Source organism: Pseudophryne corroboree, chromosome 8 (assembly GCF_028390025.1).
Source record: "Pseudophryne corroboree isolate aPseCor3 chromosome 8, aPseCor3.hap2, whole genome shotgun sequence".
Taxonomy (NCBI): Eukaryota; Metazoa; Chordata; class Amphibia; order Anura; family Myobatrachidae; genus Pseudophryne; species Pseudophryne corroboree.
In genome coordinates this window covers 3,896,544-3,923,494 of record NC_086451.1, presented here as the reverse complement: position 1 = coordinate 3,923,494, position 26,951 = coordinate 3,896,544, and the positions used below count along the sequence as shown (strand labels likewise).

The 26,951-nt window shown below is 53.8% G+C and overlaps 1 protein-coding gene and 1 non-coding gene across 2 annotated transcripts in view; both read right to left on the bottom strand.

Moving 5' to 3' along the window:
- QSOX2 (quiescin sulfhydryl oxidase 2) overlaps positions 1 to 26,951 on the bottom strand; it is a 73,318-nt gene that overhangs the window by 23,784 nt on the left and 22,583 nt on the right. Inside the window, exons 7-10 of the mRNA XM_063935830.1 lie at positions 26,554 to 26,697; positions 26,318 to 26,447; positions 9,615 to 9,737; positions 5,538 to 5,688 (exon numbers count right to left, since the gene is read on the bottom strand). Coding sequence (XP_063791900.1) covers positions 5,538 to 5,688; positions 9,615 to 9,737; positions 26,318 to 26,447; positions 26,554 to 26,697 — 548 coding nt within the window. The remainder of the gene's footprint in view (positions 1 to 5,537; positions 5,689 to 9,614; positions 9,738 to 26,317; positions 26,448 to 26,553; positions 26,698 to 26,951) is intronic.
- Positions 20,539 to 20,651, bottom strand: LOC134953776 (U5 spliceosomal RNA). Its single transcript, XR_010185775.1, has one exon. It is a non-coding gene; the product is annotated as a U5 spliceosomal RNA (small nuclear RNA).

Sequence of the window (26,951 nt, the reverse complement as noted above, 5' to 3'; positions counted from 1 at the left end):
GCAGAGCTGCACGGGACCTGGCGGCTCAGTCGCACACAGATATACACAGTAGAGCTGCACGGGACCTGGCGGCTCAGTCGCACACACAGCAGAGCTGCACGGGACCTGGCGGCTCAGTCGCACACACAGCAGAGCTGCACGGGACCTGGTGGCTCAGTCGCACACACAGCAGAGCTGCACGGGACCTGGCGGCTCAGTCGCACACAGATATACACAGCAGAGCTGCACGGGACCTGGCGGCTCAGTCGCACACAGATATACACAGCAGAGCTGCATGGGACCTGGCGGCTCAGTTGCACACAGATATACACAGCAGAGCTGCACGGGACCTGGCGGCTCAGTCGCACACAGATATACACAGCAGAGCTGCATGGGACCTGGCAGCTCAGTCGCACACACAGCAGAGCTGCACGGGACCTGGCGGCTCAGTCGCACACAGATATACACAGCAGAGCTGCACGGGACCTGGCGGCTCAGTTGCACACAGATATACACAGTAGAGCTGCACGGGACCTGGCGGCTCAGTCGCACACACAGCAGAGCTGCACGGGACCTGGCGGCTCAGTCGCACACACAGCAGAGCTGCACGGGACCTGTCGGCTCAGTCGCACACAGATATACACAGCAGAGCTGCACGGGACCTGGCGGCTCAGTCGCACACAGATATACACAGCAGAGCTGCACGGGACCTGGCTGCTCAGTCGCACACAGATATACACAGCAGAGCTGCACGGGACCTGTCGGCTCAGTCGCACACAGATATACACAGCAGAGCTGCACGGGACCTGGTGGCAGATATCGCGCCATGCACACCTTATTAAAGTTAATATAATCACAGTGCGCTACAGATGACTGATCGCCCACATACACACAAAACGCAGAGGATAGACCATGTACAGCAAAAAGAAAGATGCTGCAGTCTATACAGTTCTCAATAATCACACATTGCATTACCTGAATTTTTACATCTGAAAAAAAAAAACCATTAAAATAGTCAAAACGATTAATAATTTCCCTCAAATCAAACACAAAATAAAACAGGATCTGACTTATTTCCTCAACTTCATAATGACGAGCGAAACCCCCCCCCCCCCCCCCGCATTGTGTCTCTGCCGTGTCCCACATCCCCCCACACAGGAGCGGCCCGGACATCAGCACATCTCGCTGGAGACAGCCCCCCCCCCCCGCGCCCTCATATTCCTGACGGAGGAAGGCACATAAATAAGACGCCGGCTGATGAGATTACAGCAGATTAAACGCCAGTATTAAAAAAATGCTTGAAAACAATTTTTAGAAGCAAAATTAAATCACCTAATGACTCCGGCCGCAGACGCGCAATTCTCCGGAGGCGGAGAGTCCCGGAAACCAGGAGATTTATGATCGGAAACTTGACGCAGTATAATGAGAATATATTTCAATATATTTCACAGCTAAAAAGCTGATTAGATTGTAAACGAGCGATAAATATGGAGCCTGTGCGAGACTTTTTAATCTTCTGGCACTCATTAGGCCAACTGAATATCCGGCGTCATTACATTAGCGTGCACCTGTGGCTTGCACACCGCTGAGGTAGCCATTTTGTTTGCCAAGATAATAGGAGACCTTACCTTCACTGGAAACAAAATGGCTGCATCCGCTGTGCACCTCAAAGTAACTCAAGCATCCCCCCCAGACAGAGCCCCTCCAGCATCCCCCCCAGACAGAGCCCCTCCAGCATCCCCCCCCCACTGACAGAGCCCCTCCAGCATCCCCCCCACTGACAGAGCCCCTCCAGCATCCCCCCCCCACTGACAGAGCCCCTCCAGCATCCCCCCCCCCACTGACAGAGCCCTTCCAGCATCCCCCCCCACTGACAGAGCCCCTCCAGCATCCCCCCCCCCCACTGACAGAGCCCCTCCAGCATCCCCCCCCCCCACTGACAGAGCCCCTCCAGCATCCCCCCCCCCCACTGACAGAGCCCCTCCAGCATCCCCCCCCACTGACAAAGCCCCTCCAGCATCCCCCCCCCCAGACAGAGCCCCTCCAGCATCCCCCCCCCCACTGACAGAGCCCCTCCAGCATCCCCCCCCCACTGACAGAGCCCCTCCAGCATCCCCCCCCCACTGACAGAGCCCCTCCAGCATCCCCCCCCCCACTGACAGAGCCCCTCCAGCATCCCCCCCCCACTGACAGAGCCCCTCCAGCATCCCCCCCCCACTGACAGAGCCCCTCCAGCATCCCCCCCCCACTGACAGAGCCCCTCCAGCATCCCCCCCCCACTGACAGAGCCCCTCCAGCATCCCCCCCCCACTGACAGAGCCCCTCCAGCATCCCCCCCCCCCACTGACAGAGCCCCTCCAGCATCCCCCCCCCCACTGACAGAGCCCCTCCAGCATCCCCCCCCCCCCACTGACAGAGCCCCTCCAGCATCCCCCCCCCCCACTGACAGAGCCCCTCCAGCATCCCCCCCCACTGACAGAGCCCCTCCAGCATCCCCCCCCACTGACAGAGCCCCTCCAGCATCCCCCCCCACTGACAGAGCCCCTCCAGCATCCCCCCCCCACTGACAGAGCCCCTCCAGCATCCCCCCCCCACTGACAGAGCCCCTCCAGCATCCCCCCCCCCACTGACAGAGCCCCTCCAGCATCCCCCCCCCACTGACAGAGCCCCTCCAGCATCCCCCCCCACTGACAGAGCCCCTCCAGCATCCCCCCCCACAGACAGAGCCCCTCCAGCATCCCCCCCCCCACTGACAGAGCCCCTCCAGCATCCCCCCCCCACTGACAGAGCCCCTCCAGCATCCCCCCCCCCCACTGACAGAGCCCCTCCAGCATCCCCCCCCCCACTGACAGAGCCCCTCCAGCATCCCCCCCCCCCACTGACAGAGCCCCTCCAGCATCCCCCCCCCCCACTGACAGAGCCCCTCCAGCATCCCCCCCCCCACTGACAAAGCCCCTCCAGCATCCCCCCCCCCACTGACAGAGCCCCTCCAGCATCCCTCCCCCCACTGACAGAGCCCCTCCAGCATCCCCCCCCCCCAGACAGAGCCCCTCCAGCATCCCCCCCCACTGACAGAGCCCCTCCAGCATCCCCCCCACTGACAGAGCCCCTCCAGCATCCCCCCCCCACTGACAGAGCCCCTCCAGCATCCCCCCCCCACTGACAGAGCCCCTCCAGCATCCCCCCCCCACTGACAGAGCCCCTCCAGCATCCCCCCCCCACTGACAGAGCCCCTCCAGCATCCCCCCCCCACTGACAGAGCCCCTCCAGCACCCCCCCCCCCACTGACAGAGCCCCTCCAGCACCCCCCCCCCACTGACAGAGCCCCTCCAGCATCCCCCCCCACTGACAGAGCCCCTCCAGCATCCCCCCCCACTGACAGAGCCCCTCCAGCATCCCCCCCCCCCACTGACAGAGCCCCTCCAGCATCCCCCCCCCCCACTGACAGAGCCCCTCCAGCATCCCCACCACTGACAGAGCCCCTCCAGCACCCCCCCCCCCAGACAGAGCCCCTCCAGCATCTCCCCCCACTGACAGAGCCCCTCCAGCATCCCCCCCACTGACAGAGCCCCTCCAGCATCCCCCCCCCCACTGACAGAGCCCCTCCAGCACCCCCCCCCCACTGACAGAGCCCCTCCAGCATCCCCCCCACTGACAGAGCCCCTCCAGCATTTCCCCCCCAGACAGAGCCCCTCCAGCATTACCCCTTCTCCCCCCTCGAAGAGCCCCCCTCCAGCCTCTCCCCAGACAGAGAGCCCCCCTCCAGCCTCTCCCCAGACAGAGCCCCCCCTCCAGCCTCTCCCCAGACAGAGAGCCCCCCTCCAGCCTCTCCCCAGACAGAGAGCCCCCCTCCAGCCTCTCCCCAGACAGAGAGCCCCCCTCCAGCCTCTCCCCAGACAGAGCCCCCCCTCCAGCCTCTCCCCAGACAGAGAGCCCCCCTCCAGCCTCTCCCCAGACAGAGAGCCCCCCTCCAGCCTCTCCCCAGACAGAGAGCCCCCCTCCAGCCTCTCCCCAGACAGAGAGCCCCCCTCCAGCCTCTCCCCAGACAGAGAGCCCCCCTCCAGCCTCGCCCCACACAGAGCGCCCCCTCCAGCCTCGCCCCACACAGAGAGCCCCCCTCCAGCCTCTCCCCAGACAGAGAGCCCCCCTCCAGCCTCTCCCCAGACAGAGAGCCCCCCCCTCCAGCCTCTCCCCAGACAGAGAGCCCCCCTCCAGCCTCTCCCCAGACAGAGAGCCCCCCTCCAGCCTCTCCCCAGACAGAGAGCCCCCCTCCAGCCTCTCCCCAGACAGAGAGCCCCCCTCCAGCCTCTCCCCAGACAGAGCGCCCCCCCTCCAGCCTCTCCCCAGACAGAGAGCCCCTTGCCGCCTGAGGGACGGGGAAGGAGTTAAGAGACAAATGGCTCATTTTGTTTTTTTCTTGGCTAAGTCCCCGGATGAATCTTCTGGAACATCTGCCGCGTATCATCGTATAATCCTCCTTTCCTCCTTCCTCACCAACTACCGCAATTCCACTTCACCCTAATCTCTAAAGTGGACAATAGCCATTAAAGCCCTACCTGGTGGTGGGGGGATTAGAGGCGGCATGCTTTTTACTCCATGGGATTTAAAACAAGATATAAGGAGAGGGGAAAAAACCTTCCCAAGATATAATCCAGCAGACTCCAAGTGACCCAATTCTTTCAGCGTAAGAAGAGACTGTCAGCTGTGCTGGGAATGGGGCGACCGAGGCGGGCAGGACCACATATCACCCACTACCGAGCTAATCCCCCGCAACAGCTCAGCAACAAGTCCTACTCCACAGGCAGCCCGCGAGACCGTATCAACTTACTTCCCGATGTTCCCTGAGGTCACAGCCTGGTGGGATGCCAACAGGAATACCTAGAACTATCGTACCTATGCCCAATTACATGGCTGTACGGCGCACGCAGCCACCAGCCAATTTCAGGGCTGTACGGTGCACGCGGCCAACGGCCAATTACAGGGCTGTACGGCGCACGCGGCCACCGGCCAATTACAGGGCTGCACAGAGAACAGGCTCCGGCCACCAGCCAATTACAGGGCTGCACAGAGAACAGTCTACGGGCCACCAGCCAATTACAGGGCTGCACGGAGAACAGTCTACGTGCCACCAGCCAGTTACAGGGCTGTACTGAGCAGGTGATCTCTAGCCAATTACAGGGCTGCACAGAGAACAGCCTCCGGGCCACCGGCCAATTACAGGGCTGCACAGAGAACAGTCTACGTGCCACCAGCCAGTTACAGGGCTGTACTGAGCAGGTGATCTCTAGCCAATTACAGGGTTGTGCAGAGAGCAGCCTCCAGGCCACTGGCCAATCACAGGGCTGTATGGAGAGAGTGCCGTCTGTAAGTACTTATCAGTGCAGTGTTAGAATATAGCTCTAGAGCACCTGGCTGTGTGCGGACTCTGGGGTCAATGCCGCACACTACAACAGCAGGTGGGCACGGCACTGGAGAGGCCAGCGTGGCACAGCCATACCCATGCACCCGTCTCACACACACTGCCCCAGGCAGGGCACAGACAGACAATAAGACATTACCGGTGTTAGCCAGGGCACCCGGCTGACTGGCGGCCTGGACGGTCAGAGTGTGAAACAGCTTCCATAGGGAGCAGGGGTACCCCCGAAGCTGCGACCAGCTCCCCTGGCACCCGACCCACTCAGTGCGGTTTGTGAGGAAGATTCCGGAAATCTGAAGAACATAGTGAGAACAAATCAGCTTACACCAGAACTATAAAAACCTCTTACAGAACTACATGTCCCAGGATACTAATTCAATGGGACACACAGTTCAATGAGCACACATGTATGACACCGCCATCCATCCCCTGACATCACTGCGCATGGCGCGGGCTGGGTATACATGTATGACACCGCCATCCATCCCCTGACATCACTGAGCATGGCGCGGGCTGGGTATACATGTATGACATCACTGAGCATGGTGCGGGCTGGGTATACATGTATGACACCGCCATCCATCCCCTGACATCACTGAGCATGGCGCGGGCTGGGTATACATGTATGACATCACTGCGCATGGCGTGGGCTAGGTATACATGTATGACACCGCCATCCATCCCCTGACATCACTGCGCATGGCGCGGGCTGGGGATACATGTATGAGACCGCCATCCATCCCCTGACATCACCGAGCATGGCGCGGGCTGGGTATACATGTATGACATCACTGAGCATGGCGCGGGCTGGGTATACATGTATGACACCGCCATCCATCCCCTGACATCACCGAGCATGGCGCGGGCTGGGTATACATGTATGACATCACTGCGCATGGCGCAGGCTGGGTATACATGTATGACACCGCCATCCATCCCCTGACATCACCGAGCATGGCGCGGGCTGGGTATACATGTATGAGACCGCCATCCATCCCCTGACATCACTGAGCATGGCGCAGGCTGGGTATACATGTATGAGACCGCCATCCATCCCCTGACATCACTGCGCATGGCGTGGGCTAGGTATACATGTATGACACCGCCATCCATCCCCTGACATCACTGCGCATGGCGCGGGCTGGGTATACATGTATGACATCACTGCGCATGGCGTGGGCTAGGTATACATGTATGACACCGCCATCCATCCCCTGACATCACTGCGCATGGCGCGGGCTGGGTATACATGTATGACACCGCCATCCATCCCCTGACATCACTGCGCATGGCGCGGGCTGGGTATACATGTATGAGACCGCCATCCATCCCCTGACATCACTGAGCATGGCGCGGGCTGGGTATACATGTATGACATCACTGAGCATGGCGCGGGCTGGGTATACATGTATGACACCGCCATCCATCCCCTGACATCACCGAGCATGGCGCGGGCTGGGTATACATGTATGACATCACTGCGCATGGCGCGGGCTGGGTATACATGTATGACACCGCCATCCATCCCCTGACATCACCGAGCATGGCGCGGGCTGGGTATACATGTATGAGACCGCCATCCATCCCCTGACATCACTGAGCATGGCGCAGGCTGGGTATACATGTATGAGACCGCCATCCATCCCCTGACATCACTGCGCATGGCGCGGGCTGGGTATACATGTATGACACCGCCATAAATCCCCTGACATCACTGAGCATGGCGCGGGCTGGGTATACATGTATGACATCACTGCGCATGGCACGGGCTGGGTATACATGTATGACACCGCCATCCATCCCCTGACATCACTGAGCATGGCGCGGGCTGGGTATACATGTATGACACCGCCATCCATCCCCTGACATCACTGAGCATGGCGCGGGCTGGGTATACATGTATGACATCACTGAGCATGGCGAGGGCTGGGTATACATGTATGACACCGCCATCCATCCCCTGACATCACTGAGCATGGCGCGGGCTGGGTATACATGTATGACATTACTGAGCATGGCGCGGGCTGGGTATACATGTATGACACCGCCATCCATCCCCTGACATCACTGCGCATGGCGCGGGCTGGGTATACATGTATGACATCACTGAGCATGGCTGGGTATACATGTATGACACCGCCATCCATCCCCTGACATCACTGAGCATGGCGCGGGCTGGGTATACATGTATGACATCACTGAGCATGGCGCGGGCTGGGTATACATGTATGACACCGCCATCCATCCCCTGACATCACTGAGCATGGCGTGGGCTGGGTATACCTGTATGACATCACTGAGCATGGCGCGGGCTGGGTATACATGTATGACATCACTGAGCATGGCGCAGGCTGGGTATACATGTATGACACCGCCATCCATCCCCTGACATTACTGAGCATGGCACGGGCTGGGTATACATGTATGAGACCGCCATCCATCCCCTGACATCACTGAGCATGGCGCGGGCTGGGTATACATGTATGACATCACTGAGCATGGCGCGGGCTGGGTATACATGTATGACACCGCCATAAATCCCCTGACATCACTGCGCATGGCGCGGGCAGGGTATACATGTATGACACCGCCATCCATCCCCTGACATCACTGAGCATGGCGCGGGCTGGGTATACATGTATGACATTACTGAGCATGGCGCGGGCTGGGTATACATGTATGACACCGCCATCCATCCCCTGACATCACTGCGCATGGCGCGGGCTGGGTATACATGTATGACATCACTGAGCATGGCTGGGTATACATGTATGACACCGCCATCCATCCCCTGACATCACTGAGCATGGCGCGGGCTGGGTATACATGTATGACATCACTGAGCATGGCGCGGGCTGGGTATACATGTATGACACCGCCATCCATCCCCTGACATCACTGAGCATGGCGTGGGCTGGGTATACCTGTATGACATCACTGAGCATGGCGCGGGCTGGGTATACATGTATGACATCACTGAGCATGGCGCAGGCTGGGTATACATGTATGACACCGCCATCCATCCCCTGACATCACTGAGCATGGCACGGGCTGGGTATACATGTATGAGACCGCCATCCATCCCCTGACATCACTGAGCATGGCGCGGGCTGGGTATACATGTATGACATCACTGAGCATGGCGCGGGCTGGGTATACATGTATGACACCGCCATAAATCCCCTGACATCACTGCGCATGGCGCGGGCAGGGTATACATGTATGACACCGCCATCCATCCCCTGACATCACTGAGCATGGCGCGGGCTGGGTATACATGTATGACATCACTGAGCATGGCGCGGGCTGGGTATACATGTATGACATCACTGAGCATGGCGCAGGCTGGGTATACATGTATGACACCGCCATCATCCCCTGACATCACTGAGCATGGCACGGGCTGGGTATACATGTATGAGACCGCCATCCATCCCCTGACATCACTGAGCATGGCGCGGGCTGGGTATATATGTATGACATCACTGAGCATGGCGCGGGCTGGGTATACATGTATGACACCGCCATAAATCCCCTGACATCACTGCGCATGGCGCGGGCAGGGTATACATGTATGACACCGCCATCCATCCCCTGACATCACTGAGCATGGCGCGGGCTGGGTATACATGTATGAGACCGCCATCCATCCCCTGACATCACTGAGCATGGCGCGGGCTGGGTATACATGTATGACACCGCCATAAATCCCCTGACATCACTGCGCATGGCGCGGGCTGGGTATACATGTATGACACCGCCATCCATCCCCTGACATCACTGAGCATGGCGCGGGCTGGGTATACATGTATGAGACCGCCATCCGTCCCGACATCACTGCGCTTGGCGCAGGCTGGGTATACATGTATGACACCGCCATAAATCCCGACATCACTGCGCATGGCGGGGGCTGGGTATACCTGTATGACAACGCCATAAATCCCCTGACATCACTGCGCATGGTGCGGGCTGGGTATACATGTATGACACCGCCATCCATCCCCTGACATCACCGAGCATGGCGTGGGCTGGGTATACCTGTATGACATCACTGAGCATGGCGCGGGCTGGGTATACATGTATGACATCACTGCGCATGGCGCGGGCTGGGTATACATGTATGACATCACTGCGCATGGCGCGGGCTGGGTATACATGCGGCATGGATGGCTGATATGAGCCCCTCCTCCCCTCAGCTCTCAGACACATTATTACTCACTCGCATTTTGTTGTTGACCAGATCCAAGATGGCGTCATAAGGGATCTTGTCCAGAGGCATGCTTACCAGCCACTCCTGCAGCGTTTCTAGCAGCTTGACCACATGGGGGCGCCCTGGGAACAGCTGAGAGCAGAGAGGGAGTCTGGGGTCACTCACAGAACGGAAACAGTCACACAGGATATGAATGAGAATTCCCCCTCATTGTGTAATGGATCCAGTAACAGACATGTCCTCTATTATCCCCCTTTCCAACAACGTAGGAGGTCCCTGGCTGGCAGGCGGAATACAGTAACTATAATACAATACCACGCAGCGCATCAGCTCCTCCACCGCAATACACAGGACTATGCCAGCCAGAGCCCCTCCCACCACGCAGCGCAGCAGCTCCTCTACAGCAATACACAGGACTACACCAGCCAGAGCCCCTCCCACCACGCAGCGCAGCAGCTCCTCTACAGCAATACACAGGACTATGCCAGCCAGAGCCCCTCCCACCACGCAGCGCATCAGCTCCTTCACCGCAATATACAGGACTACGCCAGCCAGAGCCCCTCCCACCACGAAGCGCAGCAGCTCCTCCACAGCAATACACAGGACTACACCAGCCAGAGCCCCTCCCACCACGAAGCGCAGCAGCTCCTTCACCGCAATATACAGGACTACGCCAGCCAGAGCCCCTCCCACCACGAAGCGCAGCAGCTCCTTCACCGCAATATACAGGACTACGCCAGCCAGAGCCCCTCCCACCACGCAGCACAGCAGCTCCTCCATCGCAATACACAGGACTACACCAGCCAGAGCCCCTCCCACCACGCAGCACAGCAGCTCCTCTACAGCAATATACAGGACTATGCCAGCCAGAGCCCCTCCCACCACGCAGCACAGCAGCTCCTCTACAGCAATACACAGGACTACACCAGCCAGAGCCCCTCCCACCACGCAGCGCATCAGCTCCTCCACAGCAATACACAGGACTACACCAGCCAGAGCCCCTCCCACCACGCAGCGCATCAGCTCCTCCACAGCAATACACAGGACTACACCAGCCAGAGCCCCTCCCACCACGCAGCGCAGCAGCTCCTCCACAGCAATATACAGGACTATGCCAGCCAGAGCCCCTCCCACCACGCAGCACAGCAGCTCCTCCACAGCAATATACAGGACTATGCCAGCCAAAGCCCCTCCCACCACGCAGCAGAGCAGCTCCTCCACAGCAATATACAGGACTACGCCAGCCAGAGCCCCTCCCACCACGCAGCACAGCAGCTCCTCCACAGCAATATACAGGACTATGCCAGCCAAAGCCCCTCCCACCACGCAGCAGAGCAGCTCCTCCACAGCAATATACAGGACTACGCCAGCCAGAGCCCCTCCCACCACGCAGCAGAGCAGCTCCTCCACAGCAATATACAGGACTACGCCAGCCAGAGCCCCTCCCACCACGCAGCAGAGCAGCTCCTCCACAGCAATATACAGGAGTAACACCCACCTCTAACACACGCCATGCAACGCCGAACACATTAAAAATCACACCAATTACCAGGCGTGCCGTTATATCAGGAGATTCTCCATCAGGATGTACATTATGCGATTGGAAAGGTTAGTAAATTGCAAAGCCTCCGGGTCCTCCTCACCCTACGGCATAATGGGACAACTCGTATGCTTTATTTATTTCTATAGTCTATATTCTGCGAGAGATAACCGCGCACGGCTGCCGCAGACACAACAGGGCTCCGGCATCTGCTGTAACCATTTGAGGACATTGAGACTTATCTGCTAAAAGCATTATCCTGCGGCCAGCACCAGAGTGCAGATAAGATGACAGATTAGCACTACGCTATCCGCAGGGAATGGGGACACAGACCGCCGAGCTCCTCATCCCATTGGGTGGGAATCTGTCAGGAGCGCGTCTGCCCAGCCGCACGCAGTCAGCAACACAGATTAGAGCGCGTTCTCACCTGCTCCGCCTGGCCTATAAGACGCTGCCGGCACCCCCCCCCCCCACCCACCTCCCCCACCGGTGTTATATTTACTTCTACATGTTTATGTCCTATAGAGACAGGGCGACCGTTTCCTACTGCGGGTGCTGTGAGGAGAAGACTGCGTCCGAGTCCTGGGGGGCGGAGCAGACACATCGGGATGAGACATTCGCTTCTTCTCATTTCACCTGGTTATATTATTCCTCACTGTCCTCTTCTATGAATAATCATCGTAAGTCAGAACAGCGCGATAGTCACAGCGCAAAGTGTGTCCCGAAAAAACGCTGCGCGCCAACACAGGAAGATTACCGTATAGCGCACACAATTACTGGCGGACATTCACGCAGAGCGTTCTGTAACTAATCGCACAATAGTCATGAAAACAGAGGTCACGGGAAAAGGATAACAGGCGTCTTAGTATTACATCACTGGGTGATTCATCAAGCCCTACGGGCGCTCTTCACACCGTCGTGAGGGGCTACGCCCCCTTAACCCTTGCACACCCTTGTGGCGTGCAATATTTGTATTATATGGAGTATTACATCCAATCATAATTGTGGGAGTGGTTAAATATTGCACGGATAAAGGGCATGCGATGGTTAAGGGGTTGTAGCCCCTTGCAACGGCAAGTGGCCTGGTGAATCACCTAGTAGGTGCTGTGGTTGGGGGAGTGGCGGGTGCCGTGGTTGTGGGGGAGGGGCTGATGCGGTGGTGGGGGAGGGGCGGGCGCGGGATCGGAGCCACCGCGGGTCGGGCAGGTGTAGGGGTGCTGCAGGTGGGGGAGGGGGTCTGCAGCCACCGCGAGTGCGGGGGCGCCGCGGGTGGGGGAGGAGGTCCGGAACCACCGTGGCTGGTGGGGGAAGGGGGGGGGGGGGGGTGTAGGGGTGCCGAGTATGGGGCCCGGAGGTACTGCGAGTGGGGGAGGGTCGGGTAATGCTTCTCCTCCTGGAAGCAGCTAAGCTGCTGTCCTCCCTTTGGCAGTGGCTCTCCCGGAGACTCGCACAGCAGCCAGTCACTATTGTTAGCGCCGGTATCCCAACGCGCCGCATTACAGGGAAGAAGATGTACGCAATAAACTACGGCTCCCAGCAGCCCTTAAGGGTCGGAATGCTTCGGTGCTAAGGGCTGCTGGGAGCTGTAGTTTATTTAGTGCGTCTACTTCCCTGTAATGCGACGCGTTGGGACACTGGTGATAACAATAGTGACTGGCTGGCAGAACTGTGTGACTGGCTGAATCAATATAAAAGGTGAGAGTGCTGTGCAGTGTAGTGACCCCGCACACCCACTGCACTGCACTGCACTGCACTGTCACCTTTTACATTGATTCAGCGTCCAGACATTACCCTCCGTGATATCACCCTCTCTATCCGTTACATTAGCCATATCGGGGCGTCCAGGCCGGCAGCCCAGGTGCTGTGTTGCGGAGTCGGGGCCTCTGGGGATCTGGGTGCGGCTGTGGCTGGGAGGCACTTCTGTGACATCACACGCAGAGGAGGCTCCGGGTCTCAGAGAGTATGTGGCGCAGGGAGGGCTATGAAAGGCTTCCGCTGCAACGCTTTCATACACATCTATGCTGGTGGCCGCAGCAGCTTTTGTTCCACCTGCGCCGCAGCTAGGGAGTGGGGATTGTTGATGCCGAGGGGGGCAGGCGGACTGGCAGCAGGACATAAGGGGTCATTCCGACCTGATCATAGCTGTGCTAAATATAGCCCAGCTACGATCACTTACACGGACATGCGGGGGGTGGCCCCAGCACAGGGTTAGTCCGCCCCGCATGTCAGGCCCCCCACCACTGCACAAAACGGTGAGCCAACGCCGCCGTGCCGCCCCCTCCTACCCAGCGACTGCCTCTGCCCGTCAATCAAACAGAGGTGATCACTAGGCAACGAAAGCAGTCGGCTGTCAGCCATGTGCCGACGCACTGCGGAGCTGGTGCATGTGCAGTTCTGACCTGATCGCTGCACTGCGATGAACTGCAGCGAGCGATCAGGTCAGAATGACCCCCATAAGAATTTACTCACCGGTAAATCTATTTCTCGTAGTCCGTAGTGGATGCTGGGTACTCCGCAAGGACCATGGGGAATAGCGGCTCCGCAGGAGACTGGGCACAAAGTAAAAGCTTTAGGACTAGCTGGTGTGCACTGGCTCCTCCCCCTATGACCCTCCTCCAAGCCTCAGTTAGGATACTGTGCCCGGACGAGCGTACACAATAAGGAAGGATTTTGAATCCCGGGTAAGACTCATACCAGCCACACCAATCACACCGTACAACTTGTGATCTGAACCCAGTTAACAGCATGATAACAGAAGGAGCCTCTGAAAAGATGGCTCCCAACAATAATAACCCGATTTTTGTAACTATGTACAAGTATTGCAGATAATCCGCACTTGGGATGGGCGCCCAGCATCCACTACGGACTACGAGAAATAGAATTATCGGTAAGTAAAATCTTATTTTCTCTGACGTCCTAGTGGATGCTGGGACTCCGTCAGGACCATGGGGATAATACCAAAGCTCCCAAACGGGCGGGAGAGTGCGGATGACTCTGCAGCACAGAATGAGAGAACTCCAGGTCCTCCTCAGCCAGGGTATCAAACTTGTAGAATTTAGCAAATGTGTTTGAACCCGACCAAGTAGCAGCTCGGCAAAGCTGTAAAGCCGAGACCCCTCGGGCAGCCGCCCAAGATGAGCCCACCTTCCTCGTGGAATGGGCTTTCACAGATTTTGGATGCGGCAGTCCAGCCGCAGAATGAGCAAGCTGAATTGTACTACAAATCCAACGAGCAATAGTTTGCTTTGAAGCAGGAGCACCCAGCTTGTTGGGTGCATGCAAGATAAACAGCGAGTCAGTTTTCCTGACTCCAGCCGTTCTGGAAACATATCTTCAAAGCCCGGACTACGTCCAGCAACTTGGAGTCCTCCAAGTCCCTAGTAGCCGCAGGCACCACAATAGGTTGGTTCAAATGAAACGATGACACCACCTTTGGGAGAAATTGTGGACGAGTCCTCAATTCTGCCCTGTCCATATGGAAGATCAGATATGGGCTTTTACATGACAAAGCCGCCAATTCCGACACACGCCTAGCCGATGCCAAGGCCAACAGCATGACCACTTTCCACGTGAGATATTTTAGTTCCACGGTTTTAAGTGGCTCAAACCAGTGTGATTTCAGGAAATCCAACACAACGTTAGGATCCCAGGGTGCCACTGGAGGCACAAAAGGGGGCTTAATATGCAGCACTCCCTTAACAAATGTCTGAACTTCAGGCAGTGAAGCCAGTTCTTTTTGAAAGAAAATGGATAGGGCCGAAATCTGGACCTTTATGGACCCCAATTTTAGGCCCATAGTCACCCCTGACTGTAGGAAGTGCAGGAATCGACCCAGCTGGAATTCCTCCGTAGAGGTCTTCCTGGCCTCACACCAAGCAACATACTACCGCCATATACGGTGATAATGTTTTGCGGTCACGTCATAACTTCATCTGGAATGCCTTTTTCCGCTAGGATCCGGCGTTCAACCGTCATGCCGTCAAACGCAGCCGCGGTAAGTCTTGGAACAGACAGGGCCCTTGTTGCAGCAGGTCCTTTCTGAGAGGTAGAGGCCATGGGTCCTCTGTGAGCATTTCTTGCAGATCCGGATACCAAGTCCTTCTTGGCCAGTCCGGAACAATGAGTATTGTTCTTATTCCTCTCCTTCTTACTATTCTCAGTACTTTTGGTATGAGAGGAAGAGGAGGAAACACATATACCGACTGGTACACCCACGGTGTCACTAGGGCGTCCACAGCTATCGCCTGAGGGTCCCTTGACCTGGCGCAATATCTTTTTAGCTTTTTGTTGAGGCGGGACGTCATCATGTCCACCTGTGGCAGTTCCCATCGGTTTGCAATCAGTTGGAAAACTTCTTGATGAAGTCCCCACTCTCCCGGGTGGAGGTCGTGTCTGCTGAGGAAGTCTGCTTCCCAGTTGTCCACTCCCGGAATGAACACTGCTGATAGTGCTTGCACGTGATTCTCCGCCCATCGAAGAATCTTTGTGGCTTCCGCCATTGCCATTCTGCTTCTTGTGCCGCCCTGGCGGTTTACATGGGCGACCGCCATGATGTTGTCTGACTGAATCAGCACTGGCCGGTTTTGAAGCAAAGGCTCTGCTTGACTCAGGGCGTTGTAAATGGCCCTTAGTTCCAGTATATTTATGTGTAGAGAAGTCTCCAGACTTGACCACAGCCCTTGGAAGTTTCTTCCCTGAGTGACTGCCCCCACCCTCGGAGGCTTGCATCCGTGGTCACCAGGACCCAGTCCTGTATGCCGAACATGCGGCCCTCGAGAAGGTGAGCACTCTGCAGCCACCACAGAAGAGACACCCTGGCCCTTGGGGACAGGGTGATCAGCCGATTCATCTGAAGATGCGATCCGGACCATTTGTCTAACAGATCCCACTGAAAGATCCTCGCATGGAACCTGCCGAAGGGAATGGCTTCGTATGAAGCCACCATCTTTCCCAGGACTCGCGTGCAGTGATGCACCGATACCTGTTTTGGTTTCAGGAGGTCCCTGACCAGAGATGCTAATTCCTGGGCCTTCTCCACCGGGAGAAACACCTTCTTCTGTTCTGTGTCCAGAATCATTCCCAGGAAAAGCAGACGCGTCGTAGGAATCAGCTGCGACTTTGGAACATTCAGAATCCAACCGTGCTGTAGTAACACTTCCTGAGAGAGTGTTACGCTGATCAACAACTGCTCCCTGGACCTCGCCTTTATGAGGAGATCGTCCAAGTACGGGATAATTATAACTCCCTTCTGCCGAAGGAGTATCATCATTTCGGCCATTACCTTGGTAAATATTCTCGGTGCCGTGGACAGGCCAAACGGCAACGTCTGGAATTGGTAATGACAGTCCTGTACCACAAAATAGGATTTTGGTACTTACCAGGTAAATCCTTTTCTTTGAATCCATAGGGGGCACTGGAGTACTCTTGGGATATGGGCGGCGTAGCAGAACAAAGGCACTGAATATTTAAATTTAGAACTCTCCACCCCTCCATATCCCTAGAGTACCTCAGTGTACGAACCCAGAGTTTTTACTGAGCGAACTACTATAGAGAGGTTGACAATGGAGAATTTCTATAACATAACGGACAACAACAAAGTTGACCCATAACGTTAGTGTCAACTAAACAGTTGACAGCATAACCGATAGACCTTTATAGTTTGAACCAATCGGTGAAAATGTGTTACCATAAGCTCCTTTGAGCTTAATACAAACCAGGTAAAACGTGTTACCCTAAGCTCCTCTGAGCTTAAAACAACCCAGGTAAAACTGCTCTGGGTGGGCGTCCAGTGCCCCCTATGGATTCAAAGAAAAGGATTTACCTGGTAAGTACCAAAATCCTATTTTCTTTTTCATCCACTAGGGGTCACTGGAGTACTCTTGGGACGTACCAAAGCTTCCCTCGTGGGCGGGAGAGCTGTTTGACACTTGTAACAGTAGGCAGCCAAAGCTAGATGCTGATGCCGCAACCATTCATAACGTGTAAACGTGCACAAACGTGTGCACTGAAGGCTATGTAGCCGCGTTGTAGACGCTCCACGACCCGCTGGGTCTGACATTCCCACAGAACCTGTGGGATGAGCTATTACTGACGTAGGCGATTGTAACTTAGCCTTAAAGTAAGCCTGACTTGTAGTCATTATTGTAACTTAGCCTTAAAGTAAGCCTGACTTGTAGTCATTATTATTATCCCACTGGATAATGTCTGCTGAGAAACTGGCTAACCCCAGTTGGCAGCATTATAGAGAACAAACAACGTATCCGTATCACGTACTGTAGACGTTCGGGACATATATAAACGCGTAATGCGTGTACCACATTCAGAATTCTAGAATGTGCTGTCCACACAGGAACCACTATTGGTTTATTGATGTGAAGAATAATAAAGCGGAATTCGTCCGAAGATCTGCTTTGTCATGAGAAAACTCAAATACGGTGGCTTGGAATACAAGGCACCCAAATATGAAAACAAAACCCTTGCCGAAGCTAAGGCTAGAAGAAAAATGTTTTCCCAAGTGAGAAACTTAATCCCCATTTATTGTAAGGGTTCAAAATATGAAAACTGTAAGAAATCTGAACCCAACCTCAAGTCACCTGGCGCTGTAGATGGGATAAATGGAGGCTGCACTTTGATGACACCTTGTAGAAAGGTGTGTACAGACGCAATAGAGTCAAACGTCTTTGAAAATAAGTTGACCACACAGATACCTGCACCCTCAGTGCAGATAAACGCAGTTTTCCATCCCACCCCGTTTAACAGAATACGGGTAACTTGAAGGATGATGTCGGAAACTTCCGAGCTTTACCACCTATGTAAGCACACCAAATTTTGTAATAATAAGCTGCCTTAAGCGGCTTACTAGCTCGTAACATGGTTGGTATAATACTGTAATGCCCTATTTCTTTTCTTAAGAGGGCGGTCTGAACCCTCACCCCGTCAACCGCAGCTGCGGTACATAGGTAATAGGTACATAGGTAACTATGGGTAAAAGAACGTTCCCTGTTGTAACAGGCTGGACGTATTATGAGCGGGCCAAGATCGTGTGCAAGTATTCCTTGGAGATTCGAGAAGCAAGCTCTCCGAAACCCATGAGATATCACTAGTATGACTGTGACGAACTGTCTTATGATCCGTTTTGGCAACGGAGAGAGCAGCGGAAAATGGTGGAGCCAGATACACGATGCTAAATGACCACACGAATGTGAGAGACTCCACCGCCACTGCCCTTGTGATCTGTCGTTCTGTACACATACTGAGCTGTAATTGTGGCGAGATGCCATCATGTATACCTGAGGGTAACCCCCTTCTGTGGACTCACATATGAAACACCTCTGGATGTAATGTCCAGTTTTCAGGATCTAAATCCTGACGGGTGAGATCATCTGTCTAACAGATGTCCACTCGCGGAATGAACCCCGTTGACATTATCACATAATGGTGTTCTGGGCAATTGAGGATTCGAGTTACCTGCCGCATTGCCATGCGGCTTCTTGGTTCTCTCTGGTTGTTGTGTATGCAACTCCCGTTGCGTTGTCTGACTGTTGGTCAGACTGAAAGCGAAGCATGTAGTGCATTGTAAAATGCACGGAGTTCCAGGACATTTATCGACAGCAATCTGTCGTGATCCGTTTCAGAACCTCTGTCGCTGATCTTTTTTAACTACAACTCCTGAACCTCTGAGACTCTCGTCCAGATTATATACACCCTCGCCCCTCTGTGGGAAACGCGAGTGAAGGCCGGCGAACTAAATCGCTTTGAAACACATCATTATTCTTAACAGGCGAATCCAGCAATGTACCGCTAGTGCGCGTGTTGGCGAATACAGCAATGTACCGCTAGTGTGCGTGTTTTGCACTAATTACTAGATGTACATTTGTTCTTGCTGGTGTAGTAGGTAAATGTCTTCGATTTACCGTATTTATAATCTTACCTAGGAATTGACGTCGTTTAGACGGAATTAGATGCGATTGTTTTTGAACTTGATCTGCCACCGCAGTATACATTAGTAGCGCAAGTTAGAGGAACTTTGTTGAGACAGAGTTCTTATGAGCAGATCGTCTAAGATAGAGGAACTCTGTTGAGACAGAGTTCTTATGTCTATCAGGACTCTGAGATGAGCTATCATCACCAACATCACTTTGGTAAATACCCGAGGCGACAAGAAACGGTAGACCTGAAATGGTTAATGGTTGTGGCGTTTTGCAAACGCTAGAACCTGTGATGAACAAACCGGAATGGGTAAATACGCATTGTGAAGATCAAATGCAATTATGCAATTTTGTGGCTCTAATAAGCAAAATACTAACCGCAGAAATTCCATTTTCAAACTGCAGTAAGTGACTTGCTGATTGAGATTGCGACGGAGCTGTCTGGTTTTGCTCAAACAGAGGGGAATAAGTAACCCTGACTCTGTTGGTGTACTACTGCCTGGATTATAAAGACAGCTGAAAACCAGCAGAGACTAAATGGCAACCTGCCAAACCGTTCGACAGAGGCAGTCTTGTCCTTTAATCTGTAAATAGCTGAGACATCCATGAGTTGAAGTCTGGAACCCCCGCAAATGTAACATGTAAAGACGCGCTTCCACAATTGGAAAAGAGGTCATCAAACCACTGGCTTGCTGACTGTAGCGTCCTGTCGTTACAAGGCGTGACTGTTTTGTACCACCGCCTGGAAAAAACTGAAGTCTAAAGGGACTAAACGCCGGCACAAGTATTTCCGTTTTGATACGGAATGCGGTAATGGCTGAATATCAAATTTAGGACCAAACAAGCTCTGGCCTTGTCGTGCTGAAACTAGCGACGATGAAAAGTGAGAATCGAAGTAACCGGCGTTAGTAGAAGCTTTACAGATATACTCTACAGCTTCTTTTAACAGTTATCTCATTGTTTGCATACATAGAGTCTAGTGACCCAAATGTATCTTGGGTCTTTATAATGTTTGACACAGACGCATTTACCAATGGCGGATCGCGTCATTTTGGAAAGGATTAAATAGTGGTCAAAGTCTACTCAGTCTTTGTAAAAATGGAGACATTGACTGGGATTTAGCAATGTACGTCAACAACCCCGCACTATCTGAGTGCTGGTCTAATGTACCCTTCTCACTCGTAGTTATCGGTGTGAGATCTGACATAGAATCGTGCATTAAATTATAAGACCAGTTAAATAAACACCCTGGTACCCAAAGGGAAATTGGCCCTTTGGAAAGACTGTCTTTTGTTAGAGCAGGCGGAGTACTTCCGAGACTCAGATGTTACCGCTCTTTTAATTTGAATTGCCCATGCTTATAGGATTTTTAAAATTATTTTTAGTCTGCGCTAGAGCCTCACTCGCTATTCAGACAGACACCACAATAGGCAACGGACAGACACTTGCCCGACTTATTGAAGTTATTATGTGTCATATATATATTTTATTGTATATGAAACTCATGGTTGTTCCTCTCTACGGAAATCTTTAGTAAAAGGCGAAAGATTTATTCGCTCTGAAGAGAAACAAGAGTATTCTTATGTGAAAAGCAGTTCACATGGGCATGTGAAATCCGAACCAAATTCCCACTAACACCCCTGCGCCTCTGGTGGCTTAGAGATGTAAGGCAGGAATGTTCCAGAATTACAAACTGGAAAACAACAGGAAGCATGGTTAAAATGGCCCCTTTGCCATGCTGACCCTGATAATCACAGAACAAATTACAATTGTTTCCGTGTTAATATATTATACAGTATAATCACAGGCCGGGTACAACACATGCTCTATGAATAAATATATCTAAGCTCATAGCCTATGATAATTACATACATTAATATATTTATACAGCATTAATATAGGCTCAATAGCCTATTATACAGTGATACCACCGACCTTAATATAGGCTCCCTAGCCTATTTACAGTGTTAATAACAGCCATTAATATATAGGCTCAATAGCCTATTCACAGACAGTAATATAGATTCAATAGCCTATTACTGCCAGGACAGGTACAATACCTTATAAATACCTGTGATATATATATATATATATATATATATATACCCTGCTGTTGATATATTTGATCCGCCAGCTTCCACCGTGCCTCTTCCCCCCTGTAACGCTGTGTCTGCGGGAAGCCTGCACTGGCATGTCACCGTCTCTGTACGGAGACTGAGGGAGCTGCGGCTGTATGGCGCTGGGCGGCCGGACGTAGCTGGGCGGCCGACTCTCTGCGGGAGGCCTGCACTAGTACTTTGTGGATGGAAGGTGCCGGAGCGGCGGTCATACTGAGACTGAGTATGGCTTCCCCCCCTGCTGTGCGGCCGGACGGAGCTGGGCGGCCGAACGGAGCGCTGGGACGGGCGGCTTGATGTCACCGTCTCTGTTTCTCTGTTAGACGTAGCGGCTGGGCTTGGCGGCGTATGAGCGGCGAGGCAGCATATTAACCCCAACATAGCGGGGCGGCAGCCTGCGCTGACCGCCCCGTTCCCCAGCCTACCTTGCTTGCTCCTGATCATGGCTGTGACGGGCTTCTTCTGTGTAAGCTCCGTCCAGCTTCAGTGATGTGACTCATGGCTGTGACGGGGCTTCTTCTGTGTAAGCTCCGTCCAGCTGTGTAGTCCTGGCTGCGACGGGGCTTCTATGTGTAAGCTCCGTCCAGCTTTCAGTCAGCTTCCAGTGATCTATGGCTGCGACGGGGCTTCTTCTGTGCAAGCTCCGTCCAGCTCTCTAGTCCTGGCTGCTCTTTGCAGGAGCAGTGGGCTGTCTGTGGCTGTGAGGGTGCTCTTTGTGAGGACCGACACGCCATGCGCTGCCCGTGCAGCGGCACTATCCCGGACCCATGTCTTTCTTGAAACTGGGAAGGGATGTGCTCTTAAAAAAAAATTAAAAGTAAAAATGAAAAATTAATAAAATCTTCCAACAAGTGTGGGAATCCCACAAGCCGATGTTAGTGCTTTGAGCACAGAAAAAACACTGGGTTCGTACACTGAGGTACTCTGGGATATGGAGGGGTGGAGAGTTCTAAATTTAAATATTCAGTGCCTTTGTTCTGCTACGCCGCCCATATCCCAAGAGTACTCCAGTGACCCCTAGTGGATGAAAAAGAAATCTGAGGTACTCCTGGTGAAGTGGGTAAATGGGGACATGCAAGTAAGCATCTTTGATGTCCAGCGACACCATAAAATCCCCCTCTTCCAGGCTTGCAATCACCGCTCTGAGCGATTCCATTTTGAACTTGAATTTCTTTATATAAGTGTTCAAGGACTTTAAAATTCAGAATGGGTCTCACCGAACCGTCCGGTTTCGGTACCACAAACATTGTGGAATAGTAACCCCTTCCCTGTTGAAGGAGGGGGACCCTGACAATCACTTGCTGGAGGTATAGCTTGTGAATTGCCGCAAGCACTACCTCCCTTTCCATGAGGGAAGCTGGCAAGGCTGATTTGAGGTAACGGCGGGGGGGAGTCGCTTCGAACTCCAGCTTGTACCCCTGAGATACAATTTGTACAGCCCAGAGATCCACCTGTGAGCGAACCCACTGGCTGCTGAAGTTTCGGAGACGCGCCCCCACCGCAACTGGCTCCGCCTGTGGAGCCCCAACGTCATGCGGTGGACTTAGTGGAAGCAGGGGAGGACTTTTGTTCCTGGGAACTGGCTGCATGGTGCAGCTTCTTACCTCTACCGCTGCCTCTGGCAAGAAAGGCAAGAGGGTCAGGGGTGCATCCTTTTTGGGAACGAAAGGACTGCATTTGATAATACGGTGCTTTCTTAGGCTGTGAGGAAACCTGAGGCAAGAAAGTGGACTTTCCAGCTGTCGCTGAGACACGAGTTCCGACAGACCGTCCCCAAACAATTCCTCACCCTTATAAGGCAAAACCTCCATGTGTTTTTTAGAATCAGCATCTCCTGTCCATTGCCGAGTCCATAAGACCCTCCTGGCAGAAATGGACATAGCATTAATTCTAGAGCCCAGCAGGCAAATGTCCCTCTGAGCATCCCGCATATATAAGACGACGTCTTTGATATGGCCCAGGGTTAGCAAAACAGTATCTCTGTCGAGGGAATCTATGTCGTCTGACAGAGTATCTGTCCACGCTGCTACAGCACTACACATCCAGGCTGAAGCAATAGCAGGTCTCAGTAGAGTACCAGAGTGTGTATACACAGACTTCAGGATAGCTTCCTGCTTTCTATCCGCAGCCTCCTTTAGGGCGGCCGTATCCTGAGACGGCAGGGCCACCTTTTTAGATAAGCGTGTCAGCGCCTTGTCCACCCTAGGGGATGTTTCCCAACGTAACCTGTCCGTTGGCGGGAAAGGGTACGCCATCAGTAACCTCTTAGAAATCACTAATTTCTTATCAGGGGAACTCCACGCTTCTTCACACAATTCATTTAATTCATCAGATGGGGGAAAAGTCACTGGCTGCTTTTTCTCCCCAAACATATAAACCCTCTTGGTATTAACAGGGTTAATCTCAGAAATGTGTAATACATCTTTCATTGCAATAATCATGTATCGGATGGCCTTAGTCATTTTAGACTGTAAATGTGCCTCATCATCGTCGACAGTGGAGTCTGACTCCGTGTCGGCATCAGTGTCAACCATCTGAGCTAGAGGGCGTTTATGAGCCCCTGACGGTTTCTGAGTCGCCTGGGCAGGGGCGGGCTGAGACCCCGGCTGTCCCAAGGCTGCAGCGTCATCAAACCTTTTATGTAAGGAGTTTACATTGTCATTTAAGACCTTCCACATATCCATCCAATCTGGTGTCGGCCCCGACGGGGGCGATACCACACTTATCTGCCCTTGCTCCGCCTCCACGTAACCTTCCTCATCAAACATGTCGTCACAGCCGTACCGACACACCGCACACACACAGGGAATGCTCAGACTGAGGACAGGACCCCACAAAGTCCTTTGGGGAGACAGAGAGAGAGTATGCCAGCACACACCACAGCGCTATATAACACAGGGATTCACACTATAAAAAGTGATTTACCCAATAGCTGCTTAAATATCTTATTTGCGCCTAAATTTATGTGCCCCCCCTCTCTTTTTTACCCGTCTTGTACCTGGATACTGCCAGGGAGAGCCTGGGGAGCGTGCTTCCAGCGGAGCTGTGAAGGGAAAATGGCGCTGGTGTGCTGAGGAAGAAGGCCCCGCCCCCTCAGTGGCGGGCTTCTGTCCCGCTTTCAGTGTATAATAATGGCGGGGTTTTTTACATATATACAGTGCTAGACTGTATATATGTATGATTTTGTGCCAAAGGTATCTCAATTGCAGCCCAGGGCGCGCCCCCCCCCCCCCCCCCCAGCGCCCTGCACCCTACAGTGACCGGAGTGTGTAAGTGTGCTGGGAGCAATGGCGCACAGCTGCGGTGCTGTGCGCTACCTTAATGAAGACAGGAGTCTTCAGCCGCCGATTTTGACGTCTTCCAGCTTCTGTTCTTCCGGCTCTGCAAGGGGGACGACAGCGCGGCTCCGGGAACGGACGATCGAGGACAGGTGCCTGTGTTCGAACCCTCTGGAGCTAATGGTGTCCAGTAGCCTAAGAAGCGCAACCTAGCTGCAAGCAGGTAGGTTCGCTTCTCTCCCTTCAGTCCCTCGTAGCAGTGAGTCTGTTGCCAGCAGAAGCTCACTGAAAATAAAAAACCTAATAAATACTTTTTCTAGTAAGCTCAGGAGAGCCCACTAGGAGCACCCAGCTCTGGCCGGGCACAGATTCTAACTGAGGTCTGGAGGAGGGGCATAGAGGGAGGAGCCAGTGCACACCAGATAGTACCTAATCTTTTTTTTTTTTTAGAGTGCCCAGTCTCCTGCGGAGCCCGTCTATTCCCCATGGTCCTTACGGAGTTCCCAGCATCCACTAGGACGTCAGAGAAAGGATTTTTTCCCCTTATGTACAGCGCAGAGACTTGCTGCAGATGCAGCGTCATACCCCCAGCTGCACCTTTTTGGCAGGTACAGGACCTTCTTTTATGGTCTGTACCGATGTTTGGCTCTCCAAACTTCCATTGAAAGTATAGCGATGTTTATGTGTACACTGTTGGAGGGTATGTTGCTGCAGATGCAGTGGGCCTATTTTGGGGTGTGGGCCTGGAGCTGCAGCTCCATCAGCCCCATTGCTAATCCTGCTCTGAGAACACACAGCAGCCAAAGGACAGAGCCTCCCATTGGATGCAACCTGTGTGGGAGGGCGTTTATCGCCCAATCAACTGTGGACTGGGTGTGATAGACCTGCTGCTAACCCAATGAGAGCTCCTAGCCACGCCCAGCGTTATACACACAGGCACAGAGTCACAGATCTGGGCTATTATATAGGAGATATACTAGTAAAGGGACCCGGTATACGCTGCCCCTCCTCCTGCGGCTGCACACTTGCCAGTTCCCAGCAGGTCCCCTCGGGTCTGCCCTATCGCTCTAGCACTAGGAGCCCCTGGAGGGGCGGCGCGATCCCCAACTCCCACATGTTGAAGATGGGACAGACCTTAGCAGACTTTACAATATAATATAGGTACAGTGCTGCAATACCATTTGTGACAGACAGGTGGAGACAGAGAGAAGTTACTTCTGGAACCTATTATAATAGTACATAATCCCTTTATATGTAATGCACAAACTATACCCTGACATCTACACTAACCACTTAGAGGCAGATTCCCTGCTATTGTGGAGCCATGGCTGGCTGGAACTTGTAGTTCCCCACTAGCTGGTTCGTCTTGTTCTGCATGAAGACGTGGCCCCCGGGGACCAGGTCTATTCCACTAAGCTCCCTCACGTGGCATGATCTAATGACCCAATAAACCCTGATCTGCCCCATTTGGGAGCCCGCCGAGCGCTCAGACATCTGGGATCTGCTATTACCCGATATTATAAATGCAGTGCGGTATCTGCGCATCACTATGGCGACACATCCGTTGTGCGCTCTGTACCCAGCGAATACGCCTCAGTGATTGTGTACTGGAGGGAATAACGCGCTCCCTACTATACAGCAATATGGACAGACTGTGGCTGGGGGATCCTATTACCCATATAACGTACAGTAGGGAGCAACAGTTCCGCCATATCACCCCATTTCTACAAAGCTGGACCTCCTCTACGTGTCCACCAGTCACATGACACCACAGCTACCTGCCGAAACAGCGCGAGTTTAGCGAATGGTTATCCCACAGCGCCGTACGCTCCTATGCCGACACACGCACCTTGTACAGGATGGTAACAAAATCCTTGAAGGCTTTCAGCTTCTCTCCCTCCAGGAAGGGGTGTGTGGCCAGCTCCACGCGCAGGAGGTAGTGGAGGCCAGACTCCAGGTCCGCCATGTACAATCGGGACCTGGAAAACGAGAACGCAGCTAGGTGAGGACAGGCACCGGTCTATGTAGGGGCTTTATTCAGGTAGAGCTTCCAGAGCCGGCCATGTTTTCTACCCGAGTCCTTACTTATCATGGTCCTTCCAGGGCACCTCCTTCTCTTGGTCTGTCTTAGCGAGTCCCGGTTGTGGCGCAGGGCGAGTCCCGGCTTTTCTCCTTATGTTGGGGAGGGACTTCAGGTGGGAGGAGATCACGGAGCGCAGAGGTTTCACACTGTAGGGAGGAGTGTGCGGAGCAATTATTATTTCCATGGACAGGACAAGCCCGAGCCTAAGGGTAAGTACAAGAAGGACACCCACTGCCCGTCTCACCCCCTCCCTCCCCCACCCTTCAGCGGATCTGTGTGTCCATCCCAACACCTTGTATTACCAGAGACCCTCTGCTATAGGGAGGTAGATCTGTGCAATGTCTGGGGTACCCAGGCCATACGTTACTATAAGGCGCACAGCTGGGACAGACGCATCCTG